A 25,502-nucleotide genomic window follows, 5' to 3' on the forward strand; every position below is an offset into this window, starting at 1 on the left:
TAATGGTAATGGTGTCTCAATTTAGTCTTGACCTACCATGTGCACAGTAATTAATGGAACACTGTATTTTTTCTTTCTTTTTACTAATATCAATTTTTTATCCAGGCCCATCTGCTGCACAGTATAACATACATGAATCTTAATTTCATCCTTTGAGTTATCTATAAAAACAAAATTATGCCACATATGTACATGAGATAAAAGCAACCTTTCAAACACTGGATAGTAAAACTCTAGGGATAAAATAGCCCAATTAGACTGAGCATGCTCAGTATCCATGAGATGCTGAATAACTACTACAAGAGATGAAAAATACAGGTGTGGAGGAATAAAATACCATGGAAAGGGCACAACTGGCTAGCTAGGATTTTGCTACAACATTCATTTCTTTAAATATTAAAATAACGAAAAGTATAATTTTGCTCCCAGATTTAAAACGTTTTCCTGTTTCTGGTAGGTTGTTCCAGGAAATGTCATGTTTAGAAATGGAATGTATCTCAACAAGAAAAACTAGTTTCTTTTTATGATCTCTTGAAAGTTTGTCATCTGATTTTGACAAGGACATTTTTTTTGTCCGAAGGCTTATCATGAACTGATTTTCCACCAGTCACTCAGGCCAATAATGTACAGCATTCAACAAAATGCCTAAGGCATTTGGAATATTTCATAATGAGATACCAATTTTGAAATTGATGGGCATTATTAAAACATAAAAGTAATATTTTTGAATGAGTTTCGTTTCATGCCAATAGAAAGACTTTGAGTAGGTTGATCTGAAAGACTGATTGGCTCAGAATCACCTATGAATTTCCATGGTTGAAGAGGGACTTGGATCTCAATCTCCTCATGCTGCCTAGTCCAACACCTCCACTCATCACTGAAGCCTTCAGTTTCAAAAAAACTGCATTTGATTATATCAAACTATCTGCTTTGAGGCCAAACACTTTTAAAATATGGTATCTGTTCTGTTCAAAGGCTCCAATGTTTGTATATTTTACCTGAGTTTAAACAGATAATTAACAATATGCTTCGGCTGATGATCTTGTGAAGATTGGTAAATAATTTCATCATATCTGAAGGGAGAAAGGAACACATTTAGGAGCACTTGATTAAAAAAAAATAGAAGCCACATCACACCTGTCTCTTTGAGTGAAGGGCTGTATATTAAAACCTCCACAGTTGGAGTAACTATTCCAGGAAAAAAAATACTATCAAATAGCTGCTACGTATATATTAGCTTTGGTTCAGTACCAGCCATACAATTAACCACTCTTTTGCTATTCTGAAAAGGTGGTTAGATTATTTCCTCAAATGGCCCTGCATTTGCGGAGAACAGAGTAACAGTGTCATTTTTTTCTCTTTTATTTTAGCATGGGGGATGGTGGAAGATGAGAGAGATATTTTTCTTTTTAAAAAATTGATACCTTTTGGCCTCAAATAATGTTTTACAATATCAGAATCCCATACTTATTTCTAACTAATTAGTGGCTTACATAAATGCCCTTGCCTGCTCTTTCCTTATTTCCTCTTCAATGAGGAAATCTAAGAAGCTATTCTGTTTTCCCTCCATTTCTCCTCAAGCACCTTAAGCAACCTTGCTTTTGTCACTGTCAAGGGCTTTTGCTATTCCTTACACAGTGTTCCTTCTGCAGACCCAATTCATTGGACTGTGCAGTGTTCACAGGCCCAAATGCAACATATTTTGCCTCCTTTGTTTTATACACTTACATGTCTTTAAAATATATTTTTGGTAAATATTACCCCAAAATGTCTCCTATAACTCAATAAGTGCAGCTGGGCACACATACAGTTTAATGTCCGTGGCACTATGCTTCACATCATGAATAGCCGGAGGCACCTTTAAAATGCCTGCTGTTCCAAAAAATAATAGCTAATATATATCACAGTCATTTCTGCAGGCATCACAGATGAACAAGATGCCAATGGAATATAAAGGATGCTTAATGATTTCTGGACATTTCCTTATTCTAAGGAAATAAAGTATCACTTCAAAACAGTGATATTCTATTTCCAAATTTTTGAGGCTACAGTTAGCATTCTGTTGATTCTAAACCAGTTAGGATAGGCAGTTAATTGTCTTCAAGAACTGTTGCATAATAAGACCAAACATAATTATCAATATATATATAAATTGTGTTCAGTGCTGTTCTACATGCAAAGACTGCATTAAAAACTTGAGAAAATGCTGAAGTACCTGAGAAGATGTTGAAGTAAGGATATTGCTAGTGGATCTTGTAAACAAGCAGGGTTCATGGGAGTGCCTTGATTGACAGAACCACATATTTCTTCTAAACTAGGGAGGGAAACAAAATTGTCAGTAACACTGATGGTCAACATACCTTTGAAAGTTCCTTATTTATTTATTTCAACTGATAAGCTGCCTTTCCTGTAGGAGCTCGTCAATAAGCAAAGAATCTTCATGCAATTTGTGACTACCCATTAAAACATCCCTGAGTTAGGATAGGTTGAGAGGGAAAGTCTCTAATCCATTAATAATGCAGCAGCAGGTATCTGGGAGTAAACTTCCAGTATGAAAAGCCTTTTTAGGCATTGGTCTAAAATCGGAAAATTATTATTATAATAAAAGAACACTTCCTCGGTACTCATCAGCAATCAAACATGGAATGCCTTATTTAAGATAACAAAGGAAAGTAGGGATGCGGTGGCTCAGTGGCTAAGACATTGAGCTTGTCGATCAGAAAGGTTGGCAGTTTGAATCCCTAGCGCTGCATAACAGAGTGAGCTCCCATTACTTGTCCCAGCTTCTGCCAACCTAGCCGTTCGAAAGCACGTAAAAATGCAAGTAGAAAAATAGGGACCATTTTGGTGGGAAGGTAACAGTGTTCTGTGCGCCTTTGGCATTTAGTCATGCCAGCTACATGACCACGGAGATGTCTTTGGACAACGCTGGCTCTTCAGCTTTGAAACGGAGATGAGCACCGCCCTCTAGAGCTGGAAACCACTAGCACATATGTGCAAGGGGAAGGAAAGTAGTTTAAAGGAAAGTAATAACTGAAGCAAAACACTTGGACTTGAAACTTGTTCCACTTCAACTGACGCAAATCATGCAAGAATGAAATAAAACAGCACAGCACAATCTTAAAAGGACCTTAGTTGTTTTGTTGAAATGGTACATTAATACAAGTATTTGACTGATCACTACAACAGAGTTAAAACTGCAAAGTTGTAGTTTCAGAAGAAACAGGAAACTACCGAATCTTCAGAATAGTTCTTTGCTTCTTGGTGGACTGTATATAAACAACAGGGCAATTATAGCAGGATTATATATTTTATTCTATACGTTTAAAAAAAATCTTAAATGGTTTTTCTTTTTGTACTTGGTTGAGTTCTGCTGTCTTTTTAAAGTTAGGATTGTTTCCATTGCTGTACTCCAGAGCTACACTCTTATTACTGAAAATTCTTCTGCAGCCTTTCTGGGAATACAGCACTCTATGGTTGCATTCATGGGAACTCTTCAAAGCAGCTAAGTGCTTTGGGACAAGAAAAGGAGAAAGTTCCATTATATGAATTGGATGGAACTCTTTAGTAAGACTTGCCCATTTGCCTTCTGTATGTATTTCATCTTCTTTAAGCACACTGAAGCCGAAGCAGAAAAGTTACCAATCCCTTTTATTTGCAGACAACATTCATTCTGACCCAAGTGAAGGCCAACTCAGAAAAAATGGGGCCCAAATCATCCCTCCATACCTGTGCAGCCTAGCATGTGTATATTGCAAGAAGACCCCAGTATCGCCTTTGCTTTGAAGAACGTGATCCCAGCTAAACCGATAATCAGACGATAAAAGAACTCTGAAGTCCTGAAATGACAAATTATTCACGAACTGAGCAGATCACTTTCAACGTTCCTGAAACTGATCTTGCCATTTAATTGGATGACAGACCTGAATGATAAGTGCTGCAAGCCCAATCCGTTCTGCGGCCTCAGGAGGATTGTCACATTCTTTTGTGGCTGACCAGATAAAAGGAGAAAAGCCATTATTTCCCCAACGGGTACACAAGGCTGCTGGTAGAAACTGGTTCTGAAGCTCTTCTTTATGAAGCGGTCTGCTTAGTTATAGGAGATAATAGGAACATACTCTTCCTCATATCTTGACTATGGTTAACAAAATCAGGAAACCATATATACATAATTTCATAATTTATTTTTTTAGAATTGTATCCTGCTGCAATTTTAAAAACCTCTTGGAGGTTCGGCTTCCTTTTACACTTCTAATATACCGTGGCGTCAGCTATCATTAAATAACTTTATTTTTCAAAATGATTGCAGAAGTCTTTTAAATTGTTCATATGAAAGTTTCCAATATTCTTCAACTCTATACTGTGTAACATTACATATGAAAATTAATGGAGGCTTGTGCAATTAGATTCATGTTTAACGTTATCTTTTAGAGAAATAATGTAGAATGGAATTGTGTTGGAGACCTATCCAAGCAACGTCAGATGTTAAAGCTACAACTGATAGATGCAGAAGGGAAAAAACCAATGCAAAACGTTTCAAAATAGTAAAGTACCATCTATTAATAAATAAATAAATAAATAAATAATAAATATGAACTGAAAAAACTAAATTAGTCAAAGGTGTCTTGAAAAAGGATATAATTTCACTGGCTGACAGAATGCCATCAGAGTAGAATGATGAAAAGATCCAGATGTCTTTATTTGTAAAGGCTGGATTATTTTCCTGATTACTTAAACATATTTTCTTACTAGAGTCTGTTTTAAATATTGAAATATAGGGTACAGAAAAAGAGGTCCTTATATGGAAAGCAAAAGAAGCTGAACTAATTGTGGCTTAGACTGTGCTATAGAGTGGTGAAACACACGTACTTGTAGTCTTTTTTCTAGAACCAGAATAAAATATTAATTTAACAGAGAAAATGTATTGGCTAACTTTTTGTTGAGGCACGTCTCTCTAATACCAGGGAACAAGTTTCATTTAAAACATCTTCCAAGAAAATCACTTCTCCTTGTCGAGTTTTCATGCCTTGAATTCTCCCAAAGGGCACATGTTGGCACCTACAAACATAGAGGACAAAAACATCAGTCCATCTTATGCTCAACAACTCCTGATAACTGAGGGGTCTAATAAACATCATAGATAAAAAGTGACATTCTCTTAGAGACAACGAACATATCCCACAATAAGAATTGGCATTTTCATACTTTTAGAGTTAAACCTGATCTCAGAAAAATATGCTACTTCCACCCTCCGCCATAGAAGCTCTATTTCACAAGAGTTGCTGAAGTGAAGGAAAAGGGGTGAAGGAAATGCTGTAGATGCTGCTTTGAGCTTCTAAATGAAAAGTAGAACATGAATCTAACAAATAAACTACTAATCCAAGTACGAAGTGCTCTGTACTTACATATTACAGTTTCTCATACTCTACTTTTACATATGTAGGAATGGAGGTTTGCTTTACAGTTTCAGACTTTATTCCCTCCAAAACAGGATTAGATACCAGATATATCCACATGTGTACATTACATAAGCATTCTTTCTTTCATTGCCCATGCTATAGCTGTAATATGAACTATATATACTGTATATTTTTAACAAGAAGCTCTACCATCTCAATAATTATGTAGGAAAGCTTGACATGGCAACATTGTGCCTTTATACACAGAAGGCAGAGAACAAACACACACACACACAATTACCAACTTTATTTTTTATTAACCCAATAATAATTTAACCTAAACCAGTTAGAGCAACTTCATATTTGCTTAACCACCAATCAATCACTTCCCAATGTGGTAATTTACATTAGAAAAGATGAATTTTCACCTTCTCCTATCTGCTGCTGCTGATTCAACACAAGGGTGGCTTTTCCTAAATATAAAATGTTCTCTGAGATGCATATCTTCAATATTGAATGAGAATCTTAATGAAGTGGTTGCTGTTGAAACGTTCTATAAGCAACCAATTAGCCCCCCAGCAGGAAACAGAACTAATTCCACAGCCTTACTCTAGCATAAAGGCAGATTCCAGAGCAAATACTGAAATGCTATATAAGGAAATTATATCTCAATTTTCTAAAATTATTTATTTTATTGCATGAATAATTTCATATGAGAGTTTAAGGATTCACAAAGGGTTTTCCCCTTGCAACAGGGGTGTCAAACTCAATTTCATTGAGGGGCTCATCAGGGTTTTGTTTGACCTTGGGGGGGAGTGCGTGGCCAGCCCAGCGACACTCATGTCAGGGCACCTGTGGTGACCCGAGTGTTCTGCCAGTGAAAACAGGCCCCGGGACTCCGTTTTCGGCTGCGACAGTTTCCTGCAATAATCTGCCAGCAAAAAGGGAGCTCGGGAAGGTTGTCCACGGCCCTCCTATGCTGCATTTTCACTGGCAATGGCACCGTGGACCGGTAGTTTGATATTTTCAGGGTGGCCCCGTGGGCCATTTCTAAGCACCCTGCAGGCTGGATCTGCCCCCCCCCCCCCGCACCTTGAGTTTGACCACCTTGCCTTATAACAAACCTCTTAGGTAGGCCGAATTAAGAGGGGCACCACACTTCCCAAGCTTCACCAGGGATGGGATATGAACCTGGGTCACTTCTGCTCCTACCTAACATCTTAACCACTGTTAATGTTCTTGCTTAAAATTAATTGTTTTCTGATTTTTCCAGAATGTCAAATTCTTGCAATCCATACTCTGCCCATCTAAACATTTAGAACATTTGGTTTGTCATATTTTCCTCTTCTAATATTAAAAATACCATTGTTCAGTTTTTTTTTTTTTAAAAACTAAACATCTTGATATGTTCACATTTACCTTTCTGCCCAACTGAAACCAAGTAATTTCAGAATCTGGAACATCTGTTGAAAATGAGAGCTCTGACTTTTATCTGTCTTAGAAGAGGGGGAAAACAATTTAGTCATTTAGTGCATAACAATCAAAGGCAAAAGAACATTGTCACAACTGATTTCCAAGGAAAAGGATAATGCTATGAAAATTGAATTTATCTCATGTGAGTTTTCTTCAGAAAACTGGAAAAGTTCCAATGTTCAAATCATAACTGGGGCAATGGAAATATTATTGATAATATTTCATATTATATCATTGTTTCAATAATAATAATAATAATAATAATAATAATAATAATAATAATAATAATAATAATAATAATGTATATCATAATGGTATATTAATATTACAACATTTTTGTTTATATATATATATATATATATATATTATATATATATATATATATTATATATATATATATATATATATATATATATATATATATATATATATATATATATATATATATATATATATATATATATATATATATATATATATATATATATATTATTATATATACAACAAAGATTGTTCTTCCTGCATTAACCCAGAAAGCTCAAACTGTCCAAGAAGCTGCTGATATAGTTATACAGAGGAATTATTGAGTCTGTCATCTGTACATCTATAACTGTCTGGTTTGGTACAGCAACTAGACAGGACAGGTACAGACTTTAATGGATAGTTAGGACTACAAAAGAAATAACTGCAGTAAACAGCGATTACTCTTCAACCCAATTAAAGGACACTTGGTTGGAAAATACTAGTTTGAATTGCAGGTTTCCTGAATCTACCAGCAGTGCCTTATCAAGCTTACAGAAGTTTGGAATGATCCACATATGACCATAGACCCCTGAGATACAAATATTCTCCTTTATTGGGGAACAGCATATTATATCATTATTTTCTTAGAAAACGCTTACCTTTTGAAATGGTTAGCTGAAGTCTAATAAAATTTTTTGAAATGCTTAGATGCTTATAAAATGTACACCATCATCAACTAACAAATATAAAACATAAAATACCTACAACATATAACATAACATCAGGGTTATATTTTTCCATTCGGTCTATAGCAGCAGCAAGATCTCTGGAAATGAAACATAAAGAAATGATAAATCCTCCAAATGAAATATTCATTTGTTTGATTTGTTTTTTCAAGCTTTATAAATAAACTTCTATCTTTCAAAATCATGAGCAGTTATATCTGTCCATCAACAATATTCTATTAAATATATCAATAGGAATAAAATAACGTGCTGTTTCCTGATAAACAATTACATAACATGCTTGCCTTGTTAAGTAAAGCGAAGTTCCATCACTTCGCATCACAGCAACCTGGTCTCCATTTTCAGAAAGTTGAACTTTCCCTACTCCTTCTCTGAAAATGATGAAAAAAAGCAATGAACAATCTACTTGCAAGAAGGAATTGTACACTTGTTTTCTTAATATCCACTTCCATCCATCCATCCATCCATCCATCCATCCATCCATCCAGCCAGCCAGCCAGCCAGCCAGCCAGCCAATAGATCAATGATGGTGTACCTTTTAGACACCAAGTGTTCAAACTGCATACACGTGCATGCCAAAACTGAAAGGTGTGCATGTGGGTGCGCATACGTGGACATGCACACGCATGCGCAGCAGAGCCTTGAAGACCAGCTGGCTGGCAGGAGACTGGGCATCCCAACACTGGCAGCGTGGCAAGAGGTAAGATCTTTTTCTTTCATGAGCTTCTGTTTTGTCGTTTGCAGGGAAATGGAAGTTCACAAAAGAAACGCCACAGAAAACTGAGCTGGGGCAGTGGAGTCTGCGGCCACCTCTGGCACATGTGCCATAGGTTTGCCATCACGGCAATAGATGACAGCTAGACAGCTAGCTAGACAGACAGTGTTCTGATATGTCAATAATTAAGATTTTAAGGATATGCAAGAAAAATATAAACATTCTTTGAAGTTGTGGTTTTATGTTAATGGGAAATAAAAAAGGCAATTAAAAGCCCTGAAAAATAGCTCAATGTGTTTTTTAAAAGTGCTCCCCCCCAACAAAAAAGAAAGTTACATCCCCATGTATATAATACACCCCCAATTTACCTACTGGAACCCCCGTACACCTGGACAATATAGAAAAACAGTCCCTGTCATCAAAAGGTTTTTCATTATCTCATTTCATTATCATGTACAAAAGACTCCGCCTCCTCCAAAGCTGTTGGGATAATAAATTGTAGCTTATTTTCCCCAACTTCTTATTTCCTGCTACACTCAAAATTGGTTCTGTGATTAAAATAAAAGCTGGTTTAATGAATCAAATTTAAAATTGAAGATTTGACATTAGCTTCTTCAGCAGTTAATCAGAAATGACTTTGAATCACACGTTTGAACTAAAACACAACCAAAATATAGATCTTGGGGAAATAACATTCCTTTACAAATTACAATGGCAAAGGAAGAAAAGGAAGAAGGGAGATCTGAACACGATACATATGTTCAATTCACATATACACTAACTGTACTCCTGTGTACAAATACTCCTATTTGTGTTCCAGAATTTTTGGGGCTAGGTTGGATTAAAAAAAAATCTCAGAATTCAAAGACAAGCATGGCCAATGTTAGTTCTGGCTGAAAAAGAAAGAGATTTAGCTCCATAGATCTGGAGATATAGGTAGGTAAGATTGTCCTAAAGAAACTTTATGTTAATACATAAAAAAGACCACAGAAAGTCAAAGATGGTATTGATGACTTTCCTTTTGTCCTATGTGCAGTCTGCTGGATGGAAGGAAAGGTACATATGAAAGTATGGGGAGCTAGCTGGCAGTTCACCATTTACCTCCGGCCTGCAAGTCTTATAAACATTACAGATTCCATTTATCATCTTAAAGATGTATACTCCCCCCCACCCACACAATAAAGTATCCCTAAGTGAAACGTTCCTTGTTATCTGCATGTCAGTATTCACAAAGTTACATTAATTATTTAAATCAGCAACTATTAAAAATATAGTTCAGACAAATGGTCCAGCTTTAAAGTGATACAGTTTTGATTCAACATACAATACATTAAGACAGAATAAACAGGCATTTCAAAAAACTGGAAATAAAGAATCCATTCATACATTTTCGTAAGAAGTCCTTTTGCATCCAGTCTCTTTAGAACTTCTTTGCTTTTTTCTTGATAAAATGATTCTCCAGAATATTCATTAAAGTAGATTCCCAGACGCTGGACAACCCATCAAGAAAAGAGGAAAATAATTATGATCAGCAAGAATAATCTCAACTATGAGCCTTTTGACAAAAGGCTGTAAGCCCCAGAATTCCCTCAGCACAGCCATGTAATCTTTGCATTTCTGATGGGTTCCTGCCTGGAAGACTTTTTAGAGTCTGAACCAAAATAGACAGAGCAAATGAAAATGGAACTTAAAAAATAATAATCAAGAGATATGGGGAAAAAAAGAGAAAATCATACTCAGCCATGTAGGAATATTGCAATACTTTGTCAAATTTAATTGCTGACATTTATATTATTGTTCCATTACCATGCTATTAATTCGCAAAAGGTTTTTTATATTGATTTCTACCAGTGGTGGGTTCCTGCCGGATCGCACCGGATCGCACGCTCCCTTTCGGCGCTGAACCCGGAAGTACGTTCTTGCCCCGCCCCTGGCGACGGGACGACGCTTGCCTGCGCTCCACCAGCTCGGCTGGGACCGGAGACGTTTCCTCAGCGGAGCGGAGCACCTGAAAGGGACGCAGGCTCAGCCTGCCAGGCTGCCACCGCTCCACTGAAGACATTGCTGAGCAGAGAAACGTCTGCGGTCCCAGCCGAGCTGGTGGAGCGCAGGCAAGCGTCGTCCTGTCACCAGGGGCGGGGCAAGAACGTACTTCTGGGTTCAGCGCCGAAAGGGAGCGCGCGATCCGGTGCAATCCGGCAGGAACCCACCAATGATTTCTACCCTACAGATATTCCACTTAAATCAGCAAGACTCCATATGCAAGTTATGTGAAACAAAAAACAAAACAAAAACAATGCATCAGAACAGTATTTTACTCCAAATGACACACACTTATCCATCTCATGTATCTCTTTACATCTGCTTCATCTATCCTTGGCTGTCTCAACTATAACTCATCACAAATATTTTGCTAGACTTTACAATATAATTTATTTCTACATTGTCAATTATTGCTTAATAAAGTTCACTTACAAAAAATGTATTTTTCTTTCTTAGTTAATTAAAGTGCACTTTCATTAATGTCAATATACCAATGCTGCATTCTTTTATTTTTATTTAAGTATGTTATGTCTGCTGGATTTTGTTATAGGTTGTTCTAAGCTGGTTATTGAGTAAAATAAAATTATCTCTCTTCCTGACTCATATAGTGGCAATTTTCAGAAATACAAAGATATTCAAGTGTCGTTATACCTAGAATGGGGTAATTCCTAAACACTGAAAAAAAGGGTCAAGTCATCACCTTATATACCCGAGCATATTCTTCAATGCTAACATCTCTAAAATGTTGCCACAGTGACACAGCGTCTTCTTCCTGTGCTTCCAATTTTCTAAAGAAATCTTGTGCTAGAGTTTTTATGTTTTCATCCTCTTCTGAAGCTTTGTTGACCTGTACATAAACCTGTATAAAAATCAATGAAAAATACAGGGCAATTCAATCTGACAATTCAGTCTTCTCCATCAAGAAAAGATTACAGTCCATGGTGAAATATTTACTTTGTACGCAAGACATTCCAGATTCAAAATCCAGTAATCTTTACCACAATGACAAGGATCACAAGAAGCTCAACAAGGAAAAACTGCTACCCCAATATACAAGAGCTGATACCTCTCTCCAGAAAATGGCAGACTCCTAGTCCATATTCCTTGGCTGTCAGCCGTGCTGATGGGAGTGGTGTCCAAGAATACTTGGTTATTTACTTTAATTTTCCACCATGCCATCTTCCTAATAAATGTCACTTCCTTAAAGAAGGAAAAAAGGACATGTTTCTACTTAGCCCACTGAGCAAAACCAAACAGTTATAGGAAGCTGCCATATAGAAGGCCAGCTCATTTGTTTGGCCACTGTTCACTGTGTCCTGATTGCTAGTAGTTCTCCAGGATCTCAAATGCCTGTTCCTGATACCTTCTCATTCTATTTAGTTAAATAAGCCAGAGACTGAAATTGAAAGTCTACGCGCAACACAGTTTTTACCTTTTTAAGGAATTCATTTTGTTCCAGAAGTCTGGTAATACAAACAGGAAATCAAAATAAAAATATTAAAAAAGAAAGAATTGCAGGGTCGATAAATTTATGGTCATTCGCATTATGATTCTAACAGAGTGCCACTATATTAACATACCTCAAAAAGATGCTGCAAAGGATTAGATTTTAGTTTTTCTTCAGATCCAAACCACTGGAAGCCAGCTCCCAACAGCCCTGAAAAAAGTAATTATTTCACATATAACAAAAGATTTTTTTTGAATAAAATCAGCGAATAATTTGCCCTTCTTCTATTTTCAGTAATAAAAATGTGGATGGTAAAATCATTTAAGTTTATAACGTAAGTCTCAAGAATACACCAACCAAAAACACATTTGTGCATGCTATAAATTTCAACTCCCACAGAATAAGCCACTGGCGATAAGGATATTGATCAAGTGACATGCAAGTTCTATAAAAGGACATAAATTGTGTAACTTAGATACTGAAACAGGATTTGTACTGGCGGTAGGCAAGGATGTGCATAAAACAAAGGCACAGAAAATTTGTCCTGCATGGCACAAACCTACTCATACCTAAAGATTGACTTTTACACCATTAAAAGTATGTGATACTGTGGCAATCAGTGACGTGCAGTGAGGTTTATGGCTGGTGAGGCTGGTGACATCATCAAATGATCATCATGAAGAGAGGACTGTGACAACTTTGATCTTTGCAAGTGTGCAAGCAAAATACCCCAGGATCACGGGACAGCAACTCCTTCCGCTGCGCTGCAGAGAAGAGCCACACTGTGCTCCTCAGCACTAGCCTCAGATCAGCGCAAGCCGCGGTCCCCTTCATGTTGGCTCAGGAAGGAGGGGAATGGGACCGCGTGTGCAGGAGGCTTCTCAGCGCTAGCCTCAGATCAGTGCGAGCCACAGCCCCATTCCCCTCCTTCCTGAGCCAACATGAAGGGGACCGCGGCTTGCGCTGATCTGAGGCTAGTGCTGAGAGGCCTCCTGCACATGCGGTCCCATTCCCCTCCTTCCTGAGCCAACATGAAGGGGACCGCGGCTCGCGCTGATCTGAGGCTAGCGCTGAGGAGCACAGCGCAAGGAGCTGCTGTCCCTGCCACCGTGATCTTGGGGTATTTTGCTTGCACGCGCAAGAAAGAGATGAAAGAGAAAAGGGGAGAAAGAGAGAGATATAGAGAGAAATGAAAGAGAGCTGGAAGGAGAGAATGGGAGAGAGGAAAAAGAGAGGGAAACAAATCAGCGCTAAAAGCCACCCCCGTCCTCCCTCTCCACAACCTTTCCAGCAGCCATTTCATCTCCACCAAAGTAGATACATTACACACACATGTGCGCAAGCGAGAAGGGAAGAAAAAGGGAAGAGTTGAGTCACAGGAAGAACGAGCGCCCTCTATTAGGAGGCAGGAGAACTGCATGCCTACCCTACCTCGGGATTTTTTAGGCTTTTAACCTTCGCTTAACAAGTCCTCCTTAACAGTTCTCCTGCCTCCTAGTAGAGGGCGCTTTTTAGAGGCTTTTTTAAGCCTCACCTCAGCACTCGCCTTTTCCCTTTTACATTTTTTTTCTTTTCATGATGAGAGCGGTGAGGCTCTGCCTCCCCTGACTGCACGTCACTGGTGGCAATATAGCATCATACAGTGTGGGGAAAATGCATAAGGAATGTAAGGAATGAAGAAGCAAAAAGAGGTTACACTGGAGGAAACTAAGTTGCTAAGAAATGGTGTATTCCCAAAATTAAGCAGTAGTTTTCTACACAAAGAGGATCCAATTCAACTTATCCTTAGATGTTTATTCTTTACTTACTGATTTCAAAGCAATCTCAATCAGAAAGTGATTCTAGCTGGGTTACAGAATAGGATTAAAAATAAAAACACACACAACCCAAACACTATAGAAGAATAAACTAATATGCACCCCGCCAACCACCACATTTGGATCATCTCCCTATATTTTTGAAGATCCATGAAAACATGGCCCTTCCTCAAGACATTTGGAGATCCTTGAAGAACTCACTGAGATTACTAGTAGCATATCAGGGCCTTCCTGTTGTTATGTTATTGATTTTTAAAAGTATATTTTAAATGTATGTTTATTATTTCTCAGTCACTATAAATGTTCAAAAATGTAGACATGTATCTGAAGGAAAACATCCTGGACTATGGGGAGTCTCAGTCAACCAGCTCATGGTTGTCCCAGAGGTGCATTTTCAGGAGGCAACTGGACTTTCTGGTTTTTTTCTTTGAAACCATTTTGCTTTTCATTCAAGAATCTCACCATCCAGTCAGAGATGAAAAAGCTTCTTGGATGAGAAGCAAAACGTCTTCAAAAAATAAACAAACAAGAAAGCCCAATTGCCTCCTGAAAAAGCACCTTTGGGATAAAATATCTGCCGTTGCAGATCCTCCCCGATGCTGAGGAGTCCCGACACCCGCAAATTAACAATGGAAGTCTGCACTGTAAAAATAACCATATATAGATGTTTATGAATCTGGCTTACAGAATCCTGAATCCTGTTTGTCATGTAAGGATTCACCACACAAATGTTCCCATTCAATGTGTAGAGAATGAAGGGGATTAGGGACAGGGGGAGCTGTGTCGTATCAGAGCCTGGGACTATTCTGCTGTGAATAGTGAACCTCCCTTTGTGTCAATAATGTGAAAGGCCCCACAGAGGCAGCCAACACAATCTAATGTTTGGATGTCATTGTTTGCACACTGATCAGATTACCTGCAGATCAAATGGGATATTGAATCTATTTGGGCAATATTAAACTTTTTGCTTTGCATTCTTGCTTCGTTTCATTAGCAAACAGTAATTTCTACTGCTTTGCAAGGGAGTTAAAGGAGAATGATTTACTGTATAAATCATAGTTATTTTCATATTCTGAATGTTAAAAGGAATTTCTGCAGTTACCTATTTACATAATTTCTTCAGCTCTCTCCTCCTCCCTATATTATTTCTGTTTTTTTGCTTATCTTTTTTCATTTAATTTCATTGTGAATTCTTGAATTAAACAGTAATTTATTCTTACACAGAGATTTCCTGGGTTAATTGCTTGTGCTCTGTAAGAAGACACACAGGGAGCTAAGTGTGGCAATAAAAGCTAAAATACAATTGTTAAACTCAGACATTATTATCTGATCTCAGCCTGCGAGGAAACGGTGCACAGACTGTAAATATGGAATCAATAAAGCTAGGTTAAAACCTATTCAAAATAATAACTGCGGAAAAACAGAAGCTTTGTGCTAACAGTTTGCTTGCCCAGCAGATTTCAGAAGGACACAATTTAAAACCACACACGTCCAATCATAGAAACAGTGACAAGAGAAACAACAATGAAAACAATAACAGAAACTAATTATTATAGTAATATATCAGGGAAGATCTGCTATTTCAAAAAAATATGAAATTTTGATGTTTTGAGCCACGATCATATAAACTCCAAGCACCCTGGAACAAACATCGAATGTCAGGCATGTCTCCTTCAATATCCAAGAAAACAACAACACCTCAACTCCATTTGAATAGAGATAAATACTTTTACTAGATATGAATTGATAGCAGCGAAAAGAAAAGCAAGATCTGAGCCAAAAAGGCGCAAACATGTACCTATCAAATGTTTACCCAGCACCCACCCCCAATTCCCCAAACCAATGTCCAATCTGCATCTTCCTAAGGTGTCATGTGGGGTGCATCTTCAAAAAGCCTCATCAGGTTGGTATGCGAGACGGTTGGCCTTGACCAAGTCCAAACACAGGCCACCAGCACGCACAGAAAATGGTGAGAACAAAATTCCCTTCTTCATAACTCCTCCAGCACCAGTAATTCCCCCTCCCAAATATCTCCAGCCCCCTCCCTCCTCATTTCTGTGGCAGCCGATAGCAAGCAAGGCAAGTAGAGGCTGACATTGGGAGTTTTTTGCATGGGAATAAAAGATTATTTACTTCAACTGAAATAATATATTTTTCCATAGAACATTAGGATCTCACTACAAATGGGAAATACAATCCCAGAACAGCTCTACAGTCAAAAGAACATGGCTGTTCTGGAATTTGTTACTGAGAAATTTAAAGTTTCTTGCACTCACATTCTTATTGTTTTTTGGTGTAATCAAACACATATAGATACAGATGGGATGGTTCAATACCTAGGTCTCGTTTTATGGATTTTTAGAATGAAGTCCAGTGATTTATCTTTAATGTATAGAACAATTATCTTAAAGAGCAAAGGAATTTACAAACTGTACATGTCACTGTTCTCAGTTTAAAAAAATAACTTAATCAGTCTTGGCCAGCTTTGGGTCCTCATATGCATTTCCACAATAGAATTGAAATCTTTTCATTAAAAAAAAGCTCATTACGACAAGGTTGAAAATAAACAGCAATAGATTATGTTACACTAACCATAAGACCGATTTAAAAAAATATTTACCAAACTGCATGCCCCAGTCTCCAAGATAATTTATTCTTGTTACTTGATGCCCAATCGCTTCATTGATATTTGCTATGAAATTCCCTGAAAATAAATCACAGTAGATATTTGTCCCAGCTGTATTCTTATCTCCAAATGCTCATTGTATGTAATCTAATCTCCCTTTTCTATTTTTTTTATTGTACAGGTACAATCAAGTCAATTACTGTTTGAAGATACAATTAGTATTGGTACCAAACAAACGGTGGTTACGATTGGTCTTCAAAGTTCCAGTCATCCCAGCATCCCTCTAGTCATGTAATCATGATGTGGCAAATGGCTCACACTTACAACCAGCACAACACCATGCAGTCACATGATTGTCATTTGTGACCTTCCCTGGCAGGTTCCTATTACCTAACTTTCATAAGAAGAACTATGAGTCCACAATAATAAATTTAAGGGAATGCAAAACAGAGGGAGAAAATTTCGAGGCTTGAAAAGAACTGATTACTCCTGTAGGCTATAGTTTTTTATAGCTTTTATTTAATGTACATTATCTAGAAAGGTTACAAGTTGATTCTGAGTCTTTCTTTTGAACTTTTCAATCATCTAAAGTTCTTAGATGCAAAATAATTCACTCTCGCTGTTTCAACATTTGAGTTAAAACTAGCTGGTTATTTTTTTCCTTACTCCCAAAGTCATTTTTTTAAAGACTTTGTTTGATTCTATCTCAATCTGGTCCTCTTTTGAGAAACTTCCAAAATGCACACAAGCAATACCCATTCAAAGCATCTCAAAGCTTATCATGTAGCCTAAGACTAAATATCAAGTAACTAAGATTAAACATCAGCACCTACTGTTCATAGGGTAGTTACAAATACTGTCACTTAGACTACATCACCATATTCAGAAGGTTTCCTCATTTATAGGCTACTATTTAGTTATGCTTAGATATTACCTATTAATGTAGAACGCAGGTGACCAACATGAAATTTCTTCGCAATGTTGGGTGAACTGCAAGAAATGTGAACATTCATCATTTAGGTTCCATTCCTCACCTTCCAAAAAAGGAATAGAGAAGTCAAACCAGACTTTACCTCAAAGCTTATTTATTTATAACCCTCCCTTCATTATTTTTACAAATAAGTAAAGGTGGTGAACATGTCCAATACAGCTTCCTCCTATTTTCTCCACAACAGCAACCCAGTGAGGTAGGCTGGGCTGAGAGAAAGAAATCAGCCCCTGGTAACCCGGCTGGCTTTCATGGCTAAGGCGGGACAAAGATATTCTCCATTTAGTTCATACTGCGAAGCATGTAAAGGAAAACACGAATGACATGCTAATAAAGGCAAACAATATAATATGTCAGAGTAAACTGAACCATGGGCATTTCTACTGCCAATAAACTAAACACTTATGAACAAAATCAATATTGAAGGACATCCTTCAGAAATATATACTGAATGCTAAATCACAGGTCTTTTAAAAAACCCCAAATTGCACTTTGTATTTATGATCTTTCCTATATTTTATTGCAATACAAAATAAGAAAATTGTGTCACAACTGAAGTGGAAGCCTGCATATTCATTCAAGGAAAACTGAACCTGAGTATATCATATGTTCAGATGTAAAAAGATTGGTTTCAGTATTCCCTAAACCAAAGCGCATGCTTTACTAGAAAGTAATAAACTAAACCAATCTTAGGGCAATGAATCAATGCTGATTTTCAGACTTATATAACCTATCTGTAAACCTGCATGGTATTTTAATCATGCTCCAAAATAAACAAGCCTGTATACTCACCTAAAATCAATCAGAACCTTTCCTTTTGGCAAGCCTGAAAAAAGTTCGCTCTTTATTCCATATTCAGAGCCGTCTTCAAATACTTGCTGCAGCACTGTCTTAGGAAGCAAAATACACATAGCTACAATGGGAGTAAAGAATTAAGCGATCATTTTAAGACTAAGGTAATGCCTTTCATTGATATTTGCAAGATCATGAATCTCTCATTCCACAAAAACCTTCAAAGACTTCACAGCAGCTAAGCAGACATCTGCAAATGCTTTTCAAATGCACAGATAGCAAGCAGCCAATGCTAATTCATCTTTTTTTAAATTATTTTTTTGAACTGAGAACCCTCATTTTTCAATCTGCCCATGCTCTATTCATAAAACATGGTATTCATATCCATATACCGTATATACTTGAGTATAAGCCGAATTTTTCAGCCCACTTTTTGGGCTGAAAAATCCACTTCGGCTTATACTCCAGTGAACAAAAAATCCGAACGAACCGGAAACCGACGGACGCACATGACCCCGCTAGAGTGAAACGCCGCCCACGCTTTCCCTTCCTAGCGTTTTTCCCCCCTCCCGTAGCTCTCGCAATCCGTGACGGAACTGATCGCCGAAACCAGGTACAGCAAAGAAGCGGGATGGAGTGTCAGGGGAGCCGAGTCGGCAGAGGGGAGGGTGGCGCTGGAAGCGCGTTGTGTATCGCGGTAATATATATATATATATATATATATATATATATATATATATATATATATATATATATATATATATATATATATATGTATGTAAAAAAAGTACCAGTTTTCTATTCGTGTTTATGTGTATACAGTCCCACCGCACTCCTCTTTTCCACATGCCTCAATTAAAGCAATTTTATTGTTATCCAGCTGCTGCATTTCCCAGCCTCGGCTTATACTCGAGTCAATAACTTTTTCCAGTTTTTTGGGGTAAAATTAGGGGTCTCGGCTTATACTCGAGTCGGCTTATACTCAAGTATATACGGGTAATTATATTTTTAAATAAGTTAGCAATATTATTATTATTGTCAATAATTACTTGTTGATATAAATAAGAACATTAATACTCATGCAAAAATGAATTATTTTTTTCAAAAAATCCTGCTTTTAGATGATTTCTACTCCTTTTTATCTGATGTGTTTATTTGTAAACTGAATGTTACTATTTTATATTTTTAAACTGACGTCATTGGGAAGATCGTTTAAGTTAAAACTATGGAATAGGAACTATATGCTCTATACGGGTATCTATTATAGAAAACACTAGCTTCAAATTTAGCATGTTTTTTTTCTATTCTACAGTTCATAAGACATTAGCTCTTACCTTTGCTAATAAGTCTCGATTTATTGTGAAATCTACTGTTCCTTTACCTGGGCTGATTTGGCTTATGACTGCATCACATTTTAGCTAAAATAAAAGTAAAGCATATAGACAGAAGATTATGTTAAAAATAAGTAGAATTATCTTGTACACTGTGTTATGTAATTACTCATTTTCAAGCAGCCTCTGCAAGGAGGGCAAGGAGGTAGAGCAGCATTGCACTGGGTAGCCTGCTATTTTTCTATGTGCATTTTCACACACAGCAACCACATTCCAAAGGGGCGGAGCTTGCGTCAAAATGCCGCTGTGTCTTTCTGACAAAAGTTTTCAGGTGTTATAGCAACTGTAGCTGGGTCATCCATGCAAACAGTATTTAACTGTATTTCAAGCAAATTTTGAAAGACCATAAATTGCAATTGTTGAAAGGTAAGAATGGCTTTTTTCTTTTCACTGGTAAAAACAGCAGGGTAAAAAATTGACACTCCCAAAGCCTTTGTAATCGGTAGATACCATTTTTCATAGTATTTATGCAGTACAAAACATTTGATAAACACATTTTATTGATGCTTCCAATCAATGCTTATTAATACATACCTTGTTTGCCAGCTCTTCTGCCTGAAGATTAATATCTGAAGTTGTGTAATTTGTAGAATTTGCATCTAATACAGGACTCATAGAAAACTGGAAATCAGCAGTTTGCCTTTGAAAAAAAAGGGGGGAAATGTAAAGGTTCAGACTTTTTTTCGTGACAGGGGGATCAGGATTCCCAAGGTTTAGAGTTAACATAGCTAGAAATAACTATAATTTCTTCTCCAAAAGTTTCTGAAGCAGCAAATAATCTGTAAAACTAATATTCCTAGTTAACAATATACAAGCTAGACCTTGTAGTTCCTATTATTCAAACGCTAAAGGTAATAAAGTAGCCCTTAGGAGATGTGTTTGCCCAATGATGCCTAATGTTAACCACCCTTATGGAAATGTTAGGAACTTTTAGTCTCTCAGATGTTGCTGAACTACAACTTACAATAGTCCTGGACAGCAATGCAAGGGATACTGAGAATTACAGTTCATGAATCTGAAGGTCACTGATCCTACTCCTGAGTCTTAAGCAATGCTAGAAATAATGTGAATTAGAAACAGAGATTGAATGAGTTAGGACTTTATCCCTAGTTTTATTTGCTATTTTGTATATGTGACAAAAGAATCTCAAGAAATTAAATTCTAAAGTATAAATATCCTACCTATTTTTTGATACTGGAACAGCAGAGATTGATTTTATCAGGTTTTCTGGGGGGATCTTCAATACACGCGAAAGCTATTTGAAATAAAATTGCTAAATTTAGTGTGGAAGAATAAACAGGCAACAATAATGCCATCATTTTATCTTCTATTTCATTATATTAAAATGTTTTCACGTATAAACCCATACAGAGGCTACATTCTTGCAGTGCACAGATGGAGATTCATCTTTCTTTCCTATTTCCATAAGAACCGACCAATATTTATTAGAAGAATGAATGCGATGCATCAGGGGTCACCAACCTTCAGCCATTATTGGGCCATGGCCTATTTGGAATTGGGCTGTGGAAGCAGCGGGTGAGCGCAAGCACAGCTCCATTCAACCAAGCAGCAGAGGGGTGGGTGAGAGGGCGCAAAGCTTTATTTGTGCAAGCTGTGGGCACGCCTGCAATTGGAGCTGTGTTTGCATGCATGCGCACGCTACTTGCACACAACCATTCCCTCTCACCTCCATTCCCCCGATTCGCGAAGCTGGAAAGGTTGGGGGCCACTGTCATATATTATCCTTTGTGAAACTGGAGTTATTTTTTGTATCCAAGATCAGCATTCAGATAAAAATGTATAGCTTCACCATACATTTCCTTTCTGGAACTGGAATTATCTTTTCCACTGAAGATCAACATTCAGATAAAGAACTACAGATTTGAATCTAGAAGGTACAGGGGCTTCACATCCAAGCAAGTGAATAGATAAGTCTAGCTTCTGTAAGACAAGTGAGGGAATATCTATTGCTCCCTTTTAGGTAGCAGCACCATACTTGAATATGGACAACTACCCAACTTGAAGCAGATCTTCATAAGGAACAAGAAACAACAGAGCAATGATTCCAATATGGAAACAATCCCTGCAACAACAGTACATCTCTACTTTGCCCCTATACCAACATCACAGACCCCAGCAAATACCTACAGAGAATTAGATGTGTCTTGATGTGTTCATCTTCCAGTTCACAAGAATCAATAGACATAAATTTGACATCAATACTTAAACCAAGGGCAAAGCTATATCGGAGCATTTCAATCTCCCAAGACATTACAAGACAGACCTCAAAGTGATATTTTTTGGAAAAGCAGGTCTTAGTAGCATAGATTGTTAAACGTGGAAAGGGTTCATGGTATTTAAAAAGGAATCAGAAAACACAGTTTTTTTATATATTATAAACTCATAGGTAAAGGTAAAGGTTCCCCTCGCACATATGCGCTAGTCATTCCCAACTCTAGGGGGTGGTGCTCATCTCCATTTCAAAGCCGAAGAGCCAGCGCTGTCCGAAGACGTCTCTGTGGTCTTGTGGCCGGTAGGACTAAATGCTGAAGGCGCATGGAACACTGTTATCTTCCCACCAAAAGTGGTTCCTATTTTTCTACTTGCATTTTTACATGCTTTCGAACTGCTAGGTTGGCAGAAGCTGGGACAAGTAACGGGAGCTCATTCCATTATGCAGCGCTAGTGATTCGAACTGCCGACCTTTTGGATTGACAAGTTCAGCGTCTTGGCCACCTTATAAATTCATAAAGATGTGTAATTTCTCTCATAAGTAACCTACATCGCATAATCAACCTGTCTTCCCCTTCCTCTCTCAATCAACCTACCCATCTTAGCATCTGATGAAGTGAGCTGCAGCTCATGATAACTCACACTTTTTTAAAATAAAAATTTTCATTGGAAAAGGGGCCACCAAATTCCCGATTTTTCCCCCCTGCGAAAGGAGTACATTACAGACGTTTTTGAACAATATTTTCAAAAATATCTCTTTGAAAAAATAGACAGGTATTTCAGCATCTCTGGCATGCCAAAGGACAATGCATTACTTTACTGATGTCCAAATAAGTTATATCCACAGCATTTCCCTGATGCATGGAACAGTTTGCCTTCTGGACTTATTTATTTATTTATTTATTACTTGAACTTATTAGTCGCCCCCTCTCCCCACAGGGACTCGGGGCGACGTACAAAAGTATTATATAGCGTACAGAGGAGGTAAGAATAAATAAATAAGTTACAATACCTAAAAAAGTTAAAACCCCAGTGAAATTAACCCTTAAAAACTAAAATTACCAATTAAAAATGCCCTGGGCTGGAGAGATTGTAGTATTATGCCAGGTCAGCTAGTCGAAACAGGTAGGTTTTCAGCTTCATACGGAAGGAGCGAAGGTCGGTTGTTGTCCTGATGTCTGGGGGGAGGTCATTCCAAAGGGTGGGGCCCACTACAGAGAAGGCCCTACTCCTGGGCGTCGCCCTCTGGCACTCTCTGGAGGACGGCACCCGGAGTAGTCCCTCTCTGTGTGAGCGGACGGGTCGCAGGGATGTATGGGGCAGGACGCTTGCGGGTGCTCCATCGCTGGAGGTCTTCAAGAAAACACTGGACAGTCATTTATCTGTGATAGAATAAGCTCTCCTGCCTTGGGCAAGGGGTTGAACTAGAAGACCTCCGAGGTCCCTTCCAGCCCTATGATTCTATGAAAAAGGACGATCAATACCTGAGCGGCAATGCACTTCCGGAAACGACACCTCGCCATCGTTCTTGTTAGAGGGGCGCTCTCCGTTTTTCCATTCCTCCGTTATGGAACAGCCCACTTGGGGGGAGGAGCCACTCCAGCCTGACTTCCCTTTCTGGTAATAGGGGGCGGGCGCAGAACTCGCCTCAGAAAAAGAATGCGCAGATGACGAGCATGAGACGGACGACTAGATTGTACCGTTCGCGGGGCGGGGAAGAAACGGCTGCACGCCGCTGATCCCGGAAGTGGGACGGGGGCTAGAACTGGCTTCCCACCCGGAAGTCCGTTCGCGAATGTTGGCGGGTCTATCTTGGCGCCGGAGGAGGCTTCAGCCTTCGCTATGAGCACGTGCTCGGTTTCCAAGGTGAGTCGGAAGGAGGGGGAGTGGATTCAGTCGCCTCCCTCGAGGAATCTAACGGACACCTTGCTTTCGGGTCCGCGAGGGAGTTTCAGTTCGCGGTCCTGCGGGTCGCTTATTAAGAAAAGCTCACTTTTTGGCTATTGCATATTTTGTTGTTTGATATATGCAATATTATCATGTTATGGGTAGCTTTTAAAACGGTGTTCTCTTCATACTTTCCCTGAAAGCGAATCTATATCAATGTTTTTTTTTATGAGAGTAAACAGTATTTATCAAATGACCCTGTCATATTTAAAGGTTTTTTTTAACATAAAATATCTAGTAATAAAAAGGCAGTAAATAAGAACAAACTCTTATTTTGTTTGGTTGTACATATTTTTTTGAAAATGTTGCTTATTGTTTTGAAACTGTGAACATTGTAACGTGTAAAATATATAATTTTATGTATGCTGCATTTGATTTTTTTTTCATAATAGAAAATGTTTATTTTGAAATCCATATTTTGAAGTAAAATTTCTTGAAAAGTATTTTTCCTACCATGAAGAAAACATTCTAAAAAGTCCTTTATGAAACTGGCAATTGCAGATATTCAATTCTTTGTAAAAGTGAATGTGTCATATTTGTTAGTCCACTTAATAAATCGTTTGTTCATCTTAGAATAAATCTCTGATTGTTCTTTGTTGAGACATTAGGGAATATATGCACAATAAAACGTAATTATCTTCCTTTGATGCCTGCCCTAGGGAAGTCCACATGGAATTCACATACTTGTTTTTAACTTGAGTTGATTTGGCCCACGAACACATGATTTCTTACGTATTATTTGCAGTAACTCATTCACATCTACTTAGTTTACTGAAACTGCAATGTTAAAAATAACTATATAAATAAAAGAGTTTCTAGATTACAAAAGATTGAAATATGGAGGAGCAAATGGTAACAAAGGAAATATAAAATTAAATAAGTGCCTCACTTATTCTAGGTCATTTCTGTCTGTGTAGAATTAGGACAAAATATGTAATGGAATCAATACTTCTCTCTCTCTCTCTCCCCCCCCCCCCCACCCCTCTTTAGGGCTGCTTTGTATTCAAGCCAAATTCTAACAAGAGGAAAAGGTCTTCAGCAGGTTAGTGTGAAATTTTCCTGCAGCAAACTGAAAATTACATGACTGCTTATTTGTTGTATGTAGTAAAATGAAAAATATGACTGAGGGAAACGTTACCATTTTAATATGACAATGAAACACAAATGAGAGATTATGCTTAGAGGGGGAAAAACCAGAAGAATAGTTGTATATATAAATACAAATGTGGCTACATACTCTTCAAACAACAGTTTTATTTCATCTTGAGCTTTATTTTCTAGCTGCAGATTTGAGCTTGTGTTTAAATTCCTCTCTCAAATGAAAAGAAACAAATCTCAGTGTTTTTTTCAGTGCTCTCTTAATTTTTTCTCTGAGAAGTTTGTTTTGTTTTTGTTTGTTTGTCTTTATTGGATTTATATGCCGCCCTTCTCCCAAAGAACTCTTTGGGAGAGAAGAACTCTTAATTTACGAATACTCAAGAGTGAATGCTATATTTTTCTTTCTTTTTTTCCTAGCTGACTATTTCAGTAAGGGAAACAATGACTTGGATAATAGTGAGTTACGACTTGATACTTGCCTGTTGTTATGGAAACAAATTAAATCTGAAACAGCGGTGAGTATTGCTTTTAATGTTGAATGAGGA

At 37.7% G+C, this 25,502-nt stretch overlaps 2 protein-coding genes across 8 annotated transcripts in view; one reads left to right on the plus strand and one right to left on the minus strand.

The window, feature by feature from the left end:
- Positions 1-23,515, minus strand: part of RARS2 (arginyl-tRNA synthetase 2, mitochondrial) — a 27,519-nt gene extending 4,004 nt beyond the window's left edge. The window contains exons 1-19 of one of the 7 annotated variants that reach the window (XR_014174384.1): positions 23,397-23,515; positions 20,862-20,935; positions 20,215-20,320; positions 19,624-19,707; positions 18,290-18,387; positions 17,444-17,499; positions 16,504-16,587; positions 12,200-12,276; positions 11,320-11,478; positions 9,963-10,066; positions 8,146-8,232; positions 7,881-7,941; positions 6,819-6,895; positions 4,934-5,058; positions 3,924-3,991; positions 3,730-3,839; positions 2,216-2,309; positions 999-1,073; positions 37-161 (exon numbers count right to left, since the gene is read on the minus strand). Coding sequence is in view for 4 of the 7 variants with exons in the window: in XM_081941472.1 (XP_081797598.1) it covers positions 999-1,073; positions 2,216-2,314; positions 3,730-3,839; positions 3,924-3,991; positions 4,934-5,058; positions 6,819-6,895; positions 7,881-7,941; positions 8,146-8,232; positions 9,963-10,066; positions 11,320-11,478; positions 12,200-12,276; positions 16,504-16,587; positions 17,444-17,499; positions 18,290-18,387; positions 19,624-19,707; positions 20,215-20,320; positions 20,862-20,935; positions 23,397-23,435 (1,583 nt within the window). In the remaining 3 variants the exon portion in view is untranslated. Of the gene's footprint in view, positions 1-36; positions 162-998; positions 1,074-2,215; positions 2,315-3,729; positions 3,840-3,923; positions 3,992-4,933; positions 5,059-6,818; positions 6,896-7,876; positions 7,942-8,145; positions 8,233-9,962; positions 10,067-11,319; positions 11,479-12,199; positions 12,277-16,503; positions 16,588-17,443; positions 17,500-18,289; positions 18,388-19,623; positions 19,708-20,214; positions 20,321-20,861; positions 20,936-22,727; positions 22,750-23,396 lie in introns of those variants that run through there. The other 6 variants (XR_014174385.1, XR_014174386.1, XM_081941472.1 and 3 more) reach the window with 6 other exon arrangements.
- Positions 23,516-23,645: 130 nt separating this feature from the next.
- The window catches only part of ORC3 (origin recognition complex subunit 3), a 52,291-nt gene continuing 50,434 nt past the window's right edge, over positions 23,646-25,502 (plus strand). The window contains exons 1-3 of the mRNA XM_081941469.1: positions 23,646-23,778; positions 24,850-24,901; positions 25,375-25,472. Of these exons, the coding sequence (XP_081797595.1) occupies positions 23,755-23,778; positions 24,850-24,901; positions 25,375-25,472 (174 nt within the window). The 5' untranslated portion in view covers positions 23,646-23,754. The remainder of the gene's footprint in view (positions 23,779-24,849; positions 24,902-25,374; positions 25,473-25,502) is intronic.

Source organism: Natrix helvetica (assembly GCF_964273705.1).
Source record: "Natrix helvetica genome assembly, chromosome: 2".
Classification (NCBI taxonomy): Eukaryota; Metazoa; Chordata; class Lepidosauria; order Squamata; family Natricidae; genus Natrix; species Natrix helvetica.